The sequence below is a fragment of the Balaenoptera physalus genome (assembly GCF_965194825.1).
Source record: "Balaenoptera physalus genome assembly, chromosome: 9".
NCBI lineage: Eukaryota > Metazoa > Chordata > Mammalia > Artiodactyla > Balaenopteridae > Balaenoptera > Balaenoptera physalus.
The window spans coordinates 16,740,109-16,752,737 of record NC_138888.1 but is presented as its reverse complement, the minus strand read 5'-3'; the positions used below and the strand labels follow the sequence as shown (position 1 = coordinate 16,752,737).

At 40.6% G+C, this 12,629-nt stretch overlaps 1 protein-coding gene across 1 annotated transcript in view; it reads left to right on the top strand.

Moving 5' to 3' along the window:
• The window catches only part of UST (uronyl 2-sulfotransferase), a 384,091-nt gene extending 371,801 nt beyond the window's left edge, over positions 1-12,290 (top strand). The window contains exon 8 of the mRNA XM_082474848.1: positions 6,644-12,290. Coding sequence (XP_082330974.1) covers positions 6,644-6,723 — 80 coding nt within the window. The 3' untranslated portion in view covers positions 6,724-12,290. The remainder of the gene's footprint in view (positions 1-6,643) is intronic.
• Positions 12,291-12,629: the final 339 nt, after the last annotated feature.

Below are 12,629 nucleotides of genomic sequence, written 5' to 3'. Positions count from 1 at the left end.
AACGTAAAGTTGTATCATGTACCTATTTCACAGCTGAGGCAATGGAGACATGCACTTCTCTGGAGTCTCGGTCAGTTTCGGGGCTGTCAGGGCTGACCCTGGCATAGTCTGGCACATTTATTGGTTTTCTCTGCCTTGTTTGCTAGAGAATATTGTGCAACAGCGGACCTTTGTGATTTCCAAGTATTCAGAAGAATGCTGTTTGACCACTGAACAAATTCTTCTTGACTGCTTTGGATTAAGAATTGCTACTCTGCTGAAATTAAGCCAAAGCAGCATTCAGGAAGCAAAGTATTTTATTTGAATGCAACATAAATCAAAGCCGGAAATGGGGGCTGCTTGGGCCCCCCATTCTGATGCCCTCTTGAGTCAGTGAATTCCATTGTCAAATCTCTGCTTCCAGACCTTGGGAACACAGCTTCACGGATCTGCCTGTTCCAAACTCACACTTCCCATTGCTTTCATTCTGTGGCTTCTAGGCCTGTTTCAAGAATGCAATGCAAAATTATAATTTCATGGAATATTGTGCATTTTTTTCTAATGGAGGCCGCTTAAATTATCAAATTTCATTGATTACCAAGCCACATAGATGACTGACCAATGGTTACAATTTGAATGGTCCATGAAAGGAAAAATAAATGGAATGATTCCAAAGTAAATATGGGGCCTTTCATGGCTCTTGTTAGGGTTTTTCCTCTTGGGATAGAGATGCAAAGAACTGAATGATGACTGAGGAATGAGAATCACTATTACCTTTGTGCTGTGTCTTTGATGAACACGCCCCACCCCCCAAGAGGTGGCAATAGTCAATAGGCCTACTCACTGTGGGATCTTAGTTAAGCTATTTTAGATTCTTCCTAGCTTTGGTAACCCACCTATAAAAATAAAACAGAAAACTGTATTGAATATTTGAAGCACTCAAATAAAAGATGATATAAGAGTAGAGAAAACCTCATTTTTATTTCATTGAAATAAAATATTGCTATGAACTGAATGTTCGTGTCCCCCTACAATTCACACTTTAAAGCCCTAATGTGACGGTATTCTGAGATGGGGCCTCTAGGAGCTAACTAGGCCTCCATGATAGGATTAGCGTCCTTATAAGAAGAGGAAGAAAGCTAGCCTCTCTCTCTCCACCATGTGAGGATACAAGGAGAAGACCACCACCTGCAAACCAAGAAGAGGGCCCTCACCACACACCAGATCTGCTGGTACCTTGAACCTGGACTTCCCAGCCTCCAGAACTGTGAGAAATAAAAGTTTGTTGTTTAAGCCACCTACTCTATGGTGATTTGTTACAGCAGCCTAAACTAAGACAAACATTATTTAGAAAACAATTAAAGTGACACGTTATGTCAAGAGATTCTCAAACTTGTAAAATTAGAAACTCTTCGTTTTAGCTCTGTGACATCTTTACATTTCTCTCCTCTTTTCAAAATAAATTGAAAAAATATATAAAATTTATATGTAGTGCATTTTTAATAATAAAAGTGATACATGCTCGCAGTAGAATTTGAGACAGTACAGAAATTGAAAAAAGCATGAATTTTTACTACAACAACCACTGCTTCAATAAAATCCGTATCCATTGGATACATTCCTAGAAGTGGAAATAATGGATCAAAGAGTATGTACATTCAAAATTTTGATAGATATTTGTCAAATATTCTCTAAAATCTATGCCTCAACCAACAATATTTGTTCCCATGCACCTCCCCACATTGGGTATTATCAAGCTTTTAAATTTTACCAATTCTGTGGTTCTGAAGAACCTAGGGGCAGGACAGGAATAAAGACACAGACATAGAGAATGGACTTGAGGATACGGGGAGGGGGAAGGGTAAGCTGGGACGAAGTGGGAGAGTGGCATGGACATATATACACTACCAAACGTAAAATAGATAGCTAGTGGGAAGCAGCTGCATCACACAGGGAGATCAGCTTGGTGCTTTGTGACCACCTAGAGGGGTGGGATAGGGAGGGTGGGAGGGAGATGCAAGAGGGAGGGGATATGGGGATATATGTATGTGTATAGCTGATTCACTTTGTTATAAAGCAGAAACTAACACACAATTGTAAAGCAATTATACTCCAATAAAGATGTTAAAAAATATTTTTTACCAATTTTAGAGGTTTAAAAAAATAGTATTTGATTGTGGTTTCAATGTGCATGTATTTGATTATAGGAAACTGAGCAAAGTTTTGCTTTTATTAAAGTCAATTGGAAGATCTTATTTCAGAGGGAATTTTATAGTATTTCTTGAAATACTAGATAATGCCCTGAGATAATCTAATAAATTAAGGGCAACCTAACTTAAGTTAGAATAATAAAAATGGAAAGTACAACTCTTTTTTCTGTGGGTTTGTTGACTTTTTTATTGAAGTATAGTTGATTAACAATGTTATATTAATTTCTGCTGTACAGCAAAGTGATCCAGTTATACATACATATACATTCTTTTTCATATTCTTTTCCATTATGGTTTATCTCAGGATATTGAATATAGTTCCCTGTGCTATACAGTAGGACCTTGTTGTTTATCCATTCTATATATAATAGTTTGTATCTGCAAAGCCCAAACTCCCACTCCATCCCTTCCCTTCTCCCCTCCCGCCTGGCAACCACAAGTTTGTTCTCCATGTCTGTGAGTCTGTTTCTGTTTCATAGATAAGTTCATTTGTGTCATATTTTAGATTCCACATATAAGTGATATCATATGGTATTTGTCTTTCTCTTTCTGACTTACTTCATTTAAGTATGATAATCTCTAGTTCCATCACTGTTGCTGCAAATGGCATTATTTTGTTCTTTTTATGGCTCAATAGTATTCTACTGGATATATGTGCCACTTCTTTATCCATTCATCTGTCGATGAACATTTAGGTTGTTTCCATGTTTTGGCTATTGTGAATAGTGCTGCTATGAACATACGGGTACATGCTTCTTTTTGAATTATACTTTTGTCCAGATATATACCCAGGAGTGGGATTGCTGGATCGTATGGCAACTCTATTTTTAGTTTTTTGAGGAACCTTCATACTGTTCTCCATAGTTGCTGCACCAACTTACATTCCCACCAACAAGTGTAGGAGGGTTCCCTTTTCTCCAGTATTTGTTATTTTTAGACTTTTTAATGATGGCCATTCTGACTGTGTGAGGTTGTACCTCATGGTAGTTTTGATTTGCATTTCACTAATAACTAGCAGTGTTGAGGAAGGTACGACTTTAAAACAAGCAAAATAAAATGTGAGACGGCTGTGGAAAGCAGTAAAGGAAACAAAAAAAAGAAGCCATGATAAATGGAAAACATGAAATCAGATGGCAGAAATATATAATATATTCTAATATAATAATAATTATATAATATTATTTATCATATATATAATATACTACCATTATTACTAAAATATAAATTAAAACAGAGATCTAAAGACAGACATCTACAGCATCTATATTATTAATTGTTAATGTTATCTCCAATATTTTTTATTTTATTAAAATATACAGAAAGGTTGAAAAGACTGTGATGGAAAAAAGGATGCAACAGTTAAATATGGACCAAATAAAGATGCAATCACAGTTTTAATATTTATATGTAATACATTATATTTAATCTAATAGTAATATTAGGGAAAACAGAATTTAAGGTAAAAGAAATCATAAGGTATATTTCTTGGGCAAAGATGGATTATTTAGAAATGGTGTTATCTCATTACATGGTGAATACTAAAGTTGGAGGACTACCTCACAAATCTCACTAAATCTAAATCTCATTAAGATTATAAATGTGAAGATAAAGGTATAAAATTAATGGGAGAAAATATTGGAGGATTTCTTGAAAAAGTTCTCAAAAGCAGAAACCATAAAAAAGTAAAAATTAATGGATTATATCAAAATTAAAGATTTCAGGTTTCAAACATCTGTAGCTTACATGATAGAACATACAAAAAACCCCTGCAAAATGGCAGGGGAACAAAAAGGAAAACCTGTAGAGAAGTGGGCAAAGGGTATACACAGACAATTCACAGAAGAGAAAACCCAAGTAGCTAGCTAGTCTGGGAATGAACACTCAGCCTAACTGGTAATTTTTTTAAGTTTTTTTTTTTTTAATATTTATTTATTTATTTATTTTGGCTTTGCTGGGTCTTAGTTGCAGCACACGGGATCTGCGTTGTGGCATGCGGACTACTTGGTTGCAGCATGCGGACTACTTAGTTGTGGCATGCAGACTCTTTAATTGCGGCAATGCATGTGGGATCCAATTCCCCAACCAGGGATCGAACCTGGGCACCCTGCATTGGGAGCACGGAGTCTAACCCACTGGACCACCAGGGAAGTCCCCTAACTGGTAATTTTTAAAAATGCAAATTTTTTAAAAGATAGGCTTCACTGGCCTTGCCCCAGGACCTCCCCTTTTGTCTGTTGAAGAAATAATGAATGAGTGAATGAATATACCTTGAACAAGAAGAACACTGTCTACCTGTGTACCTCTTCCAGCCTCAAGCAAGAGGCATCACTGGATCTCAGGCCCCACTTTGGACCTGATTACTTACACCATAACATCTACAGTTGGATGTGATTCTGTTTTCCTCTAACTCCCTAACTTATCTGCTTGTACCTTTCCCTTGCATTAGATATGTGTTGCCTTCTACTGCAGTTCTTTGTAGATATATCCTACAATATACATGCCACATGCAGGAGCTCTTAGTCATCTAGAATTCTCTGCAGTATGAGCACAATATTTTGTACGTAAGAGCAGTCCGATAAATATTTATGTAACTGAATTAGGTGGAAGCATGGTATGACAAACTCCCAGCTAGTAGTCAGGAAACCATACAAGCTTTGAAAATGAATAAAAATGAAGGGGAAAAAAAAGGACAAAGTTGAACTAGATCAGAAATTTCCAAAGTATGCTCCAGGGAACACAAATCCTATAAAATGCTACCAGAATAAAGGGTCCTGGGTCAAATAATTTTGGAGAGTACCACGTAATAGACCCCCACCCAGCCCCTTTGGGGGTCACAAGCAGTGGTGTGCTGGGGCCATCTTGTTCCCACTTGCACAAGTCAATTGTTGAATTTTCAGGAATTTTGTGAGCCAAATGTTATACACGGTTATTATTAAAAATTAAATTAGATAACTTAAATTAAATGAATTGTATTAAAAACCAAGGTAATAATTACTCAAAACAATACTTCCTAATTATTTTACTACATTTTGTTTTTATTATACTCTTGAGATTGTATACGTCTGTTGTATGTATTGTAGAGTATGTAATACTGTGCTACTGTGTGCATCTCTCCACAACTTCACAATCATTGATGTTGTGTTGGTGGCTGGTAATGGACCTTAGTAGGAATATTTACACCACAGAAGTCAATCACAGAAATCACCTGCAAAGCAGAGCTTTATCTCTGGAGAATTGGTTGTTAAATATTTAATATGTGATCACCTATCACAAACATATCAGTCTATTGAAATCCCACTAGCCTTACAGTAAACACACCTGCTTAATTATCTAAGTTACTGTTTTGAACTTTATTTGCTCATGAAATTCTTTTAATGCATTATATGTATTAACATCCTGAGACAGTACTTTGGGAAAGACTGGATTAGATGATCGCTAAGGCTTTTTCTAGTTCTTACGACACACGTAGATGGCAAGCCTTCACATACAAACTTACTGTCTCACTTCTTAGCTTTTCAATTTATTGAGGGTGTGGATAAAGTTAACCAATGCTACCTTTAAAAGTAAGGTCAAAATAATTTAAAAGGAGTCCTACTTTCTAGGAACTATTAACTGATTTATTTACAATTCCTAGGTTCAAAGCAATTTGGTTAAGGGCAGAGTATTATATTCAAAGATTCTATTTTTAGTCCATCTGTGAGCAAGGAACTTCATGCCTCTAAATCTCATTTTCTTCATCTGTAAAACGGGGTACTTTACAGGATTTTTGAGAAAGCAGACAAGGTTACATACGAGGAATCACATGGAAAGCTTGCAGATATTATATATGAAAGGAAGTATGATTTGAGTGTTTCCCTCTGAAAGTGGTGTGACAAATGTGGTTCATGAACCATCTTTAGCTGAGTTTGCCAGATCTCAGAAGGCTTCTCCCAAATGCCCATAGCGAAGGGGAGAAATCCTTGGCTCAAACTCCAGAGCAACCTTGCCTGCTTCAAGCGATAGCTCAAATGTGATTGTTAAGACGCCTCTTGGCTTCATGACCGAGCTTACAGAAAACTGCAGATATGTTTTCAAAAGATCTAATCGAAGCCAATTGTATCCAGACTGATAGTAAATGTGAAGAGGCTGGGTGGTCCCAGCACAGATGGCATTCGCGGTTGGGTATTTTTAAGAAGTGGCCCTTATAATTGTGAGCAGTTACAGTTTGGAGAGGCCACATGAGATTAGACTTAAGCTCAAGGAAAGGTGATTTTAATCTCTCAGGTCAGCCTAGTATAGCCCAGATCTGCTCTGGAATAATATTTTCATAAATATGGACATTTTCATCTTTCCTAAGGGTCTAAACATGTTCACCTGCCCCTAGGAGGTTGCTTTCAAAGGTGAGTATGAAGAGAGGGGAGGAGAAGACGGAGGAAGCTATAACTAGCTCTCTTTCTCTCTTTGATCCGAAACAGGTAAAAGGATGGCAAAATGCCCAGCAAGTGCTTCCCCTTTGGCTGGCCCCCCCACCGAAGGATTGGGGCTCCTCATCTGAGGGCCACTGTGAAGCCCTTCTTCTTTTGCTTGCAGTGGTGACCTGCTAGGTGGTTAATAACCAGGGCGGCATGTGCACCAACTGGCCAGAATGGACCCCAGCTCTGGTGCTGTGAGCCACACCCTGGAGGCCCAGACCTGGGTGCTTGGGGTGACAGGAGCCATAGTGGGAAGGAGGCTCAAGGAAACAGCTAATGACCCACCCAAGTGGACTTATTTCCTATTATAACAACTGCTCTGGGTACACCAGAGCATACTGCATACTGCATAGCATTCAGCATACTGGCTGAATGTCAGCCCTGCTTGCCTATACCTCTCCTCGGAAGTAAGACTTTGCTAATGACACATTTTCCAGTTTCCTGACTCTAGCCACGTGGGATGATTCAGGTATGAGCAGCTACAGAATCAATGGTGTAAGTAATAGTACAATGACCATCTATGTTTTGCTTAGGAATAAAAAAGTGGCACCACCACTTCTTCACGTACCAGAGCGTTCAGTGCTTTTATTTCGCGATTATCATCTTATTTTATCCTCAGAACAGCCCTACTGGATAAATATTATCACCCTTATATTATAGATGAACGTTTAGATCATAGATGGTCAGATCACTAACAAAGTCACACAACTAATAATTGATAGAGTTAAATTTACAAGTGGGTCTGTCTTGCTAGCACAAAGGGGCTCTTTCTACTGTACCAGACAACAAAGTGGTGGAAAGCACAGGCTCTGGAACCACACTGCCTGGATTTGAACCCCATCTCTGTCACTTATCTCTGCTAAGTTCCTCAGCAACTATGTGTCTCAGTCTCCTCACCTACAACACGAAAATAATGGCATTTTTCTCAGTTTTGTTGGTGGGTTAAATGAGCCATAGTCTTTGGAAGAGTCCAGGCACATAGTAATCCCCCAATAAATGTTAGACTTCTTGCACTCGCATCCCTCAAGACTGCCACCAAAGTCCGGCCTACTCATGGTCCGGATCTTTCTAGGTCAATGGATCTGAAATCTACTTCTTAATTTCACCTAGTTTCTACGCCCAGGCCAAACACTGGGAACCTAAGAAAATAGATTCTTCAGGCCTCCTTTCATCCTGAAATACATAATTTCCGAGGTAATATTAGGCACTTCTGCTAACTGCTGACTCTTGGTTATACTTTAATTTTCACTTTAATTCACTTAATTGACTTACTTATTAAGTTGATGAAGTCTCTAATGCTCGAGAGAGAAGAGAGCCCCCGGGGGTAGTGGAGATAGGAGCGTGGGGGCTGAGGGGGCAGGCTGACTTGGGTAGGGCCCCGGCTTATGAGATTTTTTTAGAACTGAACAGTTTCATAGGTTTTATTATTATTCACGTATGGTGAGGTCAACAGATCAAGAAACGAAAACCATTGAAAAGATAGTCTGTCACTCACAGCTCCCAAGAGGAGGGGGCACCTCACACCACACCACAAGGGGTCATACGGGGAAACCTCAGGGTGGGCAGGAGAAGGAGGGAGAAGGGGAACAGCTGTGGGCAAGAGCCTCGATAGTGGTTTCTGCAGGAAGGAACGAGCGGGGCAGTGTGTGCTAGGTAGGATTGGGCAGCTTGAATAATTTCAGTGGGCTCTGGGACACAGGGGCTGTCCCTAGTTGTCTGGTGCCTGGCTCTGGGGTGATTAGGGCAGGTGAATAGTGGCCCAGAGGGTGAGGACCAGTTAAAGGAGGTGTTCGGATGTAGATTCTGGATCGGTTGGTTTGTATTTGAAATGTGCACTTGTGGACAAGTTGTTGACTATCTCTAGGAATTGGCCAGCCCTGGGAGAGTCAGTCCTTCCAGAGTCAGCAAGGACCCAGATGTCAAAGCGTCAGAACGCAGAAAACAAGAGACATGGTGACTATACCGAAGCGTGGGGCACGAGACACGTGTGTTAGAGAGAGGGAAGAATTCAGAGAGTGAAGAGGACGAGCCAGCCTCCCTAGAAGCACCTGTGCAGGTGCTCTCAGCCTGACTGTCTTTCTCCCCTCCTTCGTTACCCCTTCCTCCACGAGGGCCTCAGCACTACTTAGCCAGCCTTCTCTTCTCCCCCGTCTGTTCCTGGCTGCTCCTGCCCACCTCTCCCCATCCTCCCCCCCACACACCTGGTTGTCAAGGCTCTAGTCTCCCCTTGGCTGGGCCCTGGAAAGCCTGGCTGGCTCCTCAATCCTTGCTTCTCCAGAAGGCAGAGACTCTGTCACACTTCAACCCTTTCAATTAGAGTACACAAACAGGCCTTTTTACTGAGTAGCCACGGGCAGCAAAGACACACACAGACTCACAATGCGGCACATTCATCAGTAAAATGTGAACTTCTGGGTCTGGGCTTACATTTCAATGCGCTTTGTCAAACAGTGATCTGTGCCCTCCCAGAGGGGCAGGGCCAGGGCAGAGCTCTGAAGCTGACCAGGCTCAGCATTTGGGCAAATAGCCTAAATGCCTTCTGGGTGTGGTTGAAGCCCCTGAGTCATCTTTGTGCTGTACCCGTTGGGCAGAAGAGTCAACGATACCAAGGAGACCCCCCCAGAGGTGCCCCTTGTATTCCTCACTTTGTGGTACTTGCAAACTCAGTGTGGATCGTTTGCAAGTTAACTGGGAGAAGGACAGGAATTTAGGGTCAGGATGGCAAGAAGTTTCCATGTGTTCTGGGGCTGTCCCGAGGTCTGTCTGCTAGAAGCCAGTTTAACATGGATGAGAAAAAGGCAGCCATGCTTCCTTCCTTCTGGTTGACACTTTGTAAACCGACATAAAGCCCTAGATCTAAAACCACCAGTTTTCCTACCCTATGGTAACATTCTGAAGTTCTGTCTTAGGACTGGGGAGGTTTCCGTGAAGTTCCCTCAGCTAGAAGCTTTACTTCTAGTAAATTAAACTGCATAGAAGTGAGACAAACATGAGTATAATTACATAACTGTTTTCTCATTGAGAAACCCTCCCATGTGAGATATTTCAAGCCACTTTGGACAAGGCAACATTTCCTTCTATAATTAAAAAAAAAGACCTGACACAAAAAGATCAAAAAAATTGTATAAGAATTGACCTTTTAAACTCTGATTTTTTTTTTTTGTATCTCAGTATTGCTGTATACAATATTGATATAAGGTTTTACAATAAAACATGCATTTAAACACTTCTGCAGTAAATAAGCCCAGATTATCAGCAGTTATTACAAAATCTGGAGTTTGCTGAAAAGATTTCTTTTCCTCCCATTTTTCTCAGAGTACTTGTAAAACATGAAGTCCAAATGCCTGAGCTTTTCCCAGCATCTCTACACAGTTTCTGCTTCTTCTGATCACATCTTTCAATCTCCCACTTCATTCTGCCCACCTAGAAAGACCCCCATCCTTTCATCTGCTAACCTCTTACCCACCCCCATGGTCAAGCCCGACTTCTTTTCTGGCCTCAGTTCCTTCCTTCCAATGCAGAACGAAAGCTGCTGATAGGATTGCCTTGGCAATTAGCCCAGGATGACCATGAAATTGTTCACCCATTGCTCTCTTGTAAACTGTCACTTAAACACTTTAATGCTGTTTAATTTTTCCCTGAGTTACATCGTTATCTTCCCACATGGGCTGTAAGTTCCTGGCGGGTCAGCACTTCTAGTTTTTGCATCCCTGAGAGAGCCCAGCAGAATGGTCCTAGGAGGTAATTTCACTGCTGTGAGGTCTTATTTTTGCCATTTAATCCCTTACTGCCTATGTTCTGTGAGCCCACTTAAACTTTTACGAAATGCCATGTGCTTTACATCTTTCTGGTAATCTGAAACTTTTAGTTCTGTTTGTTTTGGAACCTGGAACACATATAAACTGTTCTGTGAAGAACTTTCTTTAAAATGGGAAGATTAGAAGATTTGAGTAAATAAGTTCTTTCCCATCAATGACTTTTAAAGATTTATAGACCAATATAAGTTAGAGCTTAGTCAATGTTACTTCTTAAAAATGTCTAACTTATATTTCCAGATTCTGTCCTAATCAAGCTTTCTTGTGCAGTAAGACAAGCCAAAACATTTCCAGAGCTGTGATTAAATGAAGGCCAGCAAGAGGCTATTGAGCTGGTGAGGCTGAATTACCCCTATTCACTTCATCTCCAGAAATATTAGAGGGCTCAGCTAACTGCACTGACTTGAAACATACCAGGGAGACCCAATCTATGAGATGGTAAGAAAGATTTTTGTTTTATTGCCAGACTTGAAACCAGGCCTGAGTGGTACTTAAAATTTCAATTACATGAGCAAAGGGGCTTCTTTACACTTGAGGAAGGGAACTCACATCTCCAAGTTAGAATAGGTTCAACAAAGGGGGTCTATGAGCCATATGTTGGTTGCCTCTACTCATCATGAAATAAGAGTGCCTGCTTCAGCAGCTTAAAACACAAAACAAAACAAACAAACAAGCATACATGCACAGATCTGGCTTTCACTCTTGGGGACAGAGCCACTGTGAGTGTTCTGTCAGTCCTCTTTTCCTCCAGAGATGCACCAGTCCTGCAGTGTCAGAGGCACAAGAGTCTGCTCCAGCACAGAAGTGCCAACTGAAATTGCAAGAGTCACCTGTAAGGGCGCTGAGATCTCTGAGTCATTTAGTCACTAATCTGGTGGTAGCCCCGACCCAGAAGAACCAGAGGCAACATCTGTGCTGTGTTTTGAGAAGGCTTGGGGTGTCTCAGCCGCCCGCAGTCAAGCTTCAAATACCACCATTACAGAGGCGGCCCTTCAGGTTAGACCACCACCTCCTATTAAAATGCAGCATAAACACAAACACACATGCACACATGAGCATACACAACCCTGGGACCAGGGAAAATGCATGCAAATACCCCAGGCCTGACCCTCACAGGATCTGACCCTCACAGGGCCTGCCCTGGAGCCTGAGTCACTAAGAATCTCTCCATAAGGCATGTGTCTCGGTCAGCACAGCCTGCTGTAACAAAATACCATACGCTGGGTGGCCTAAACAACAGACATTTATTCTCACAGTTGTGGAGTCTGAGAAGTCCAAGATCAAGGTGCCGGTCGATTCGATTCCTAGTGAGAGGCCTCCTGCTGCCTTGCAGACAGCCGTCTTCCCACTGTGTCCTCACACGGCAGAGAGAGAGAGAGAGAGCACTCGGGTGTCCCTTCCTCTTCTTATAAGGGCATTAATCCCATAATGGGGGCCCCACTCTCATGACTTCATCTAAACCTAAGTATAGGCAGACCTCAGAAATATTGTAGGTTCAGTTCCAGACCACTGTGATAAAGTTAATATTCCAATACAGCAGGTCGCGTGAATTTTTTCGTTTCCCAGGGCACATAAAAGTTATGTTACATGATAAGATTCTATTAAGTGTGTAATAATTATCTCTAAAAAACCCACTGTACATGCCTTAATTAAAGAATACTTTATTGCTAAAAATCGCTAACCCTCATCTGAGCCTTCAGGAAGTCATAGTAGTAACATCAAAGATCACTGAATGCAGATCACCATATCAAAAATAATAATCATAAAAAAGTTTGGAGTACTGTGAGAATTACCATAATGTGATACAGAGACATGAAGTGAGCAAATGTGGTTGGAAAAATATACATTAATAAAACACTACTAAAAGTCATTTTAAAAGATGTGAGCAAAGGGATGAAAGTATATTGTTCTTAAGAAAACTCAGTCCTGATAAAGAAAGTGATGCTCTGTAAATCTACTCAACATAGTCCAAATTTGAAATTTGATAAAAATAATACATAGTTCATGTAGGAGAATAAACATAGAAAAATGGGGCAGGGGAATTTAAAGAACAGGAATAGGCGAACCGGAGAGAGGGTGAGCCTTAATGCTGTCAAATATTACAATATAAAGCTGCACTCACTTCCACCAGGATTCTTTCTCCTTCCGGAGGCTGAATCCCTCTGTCGTGCTTC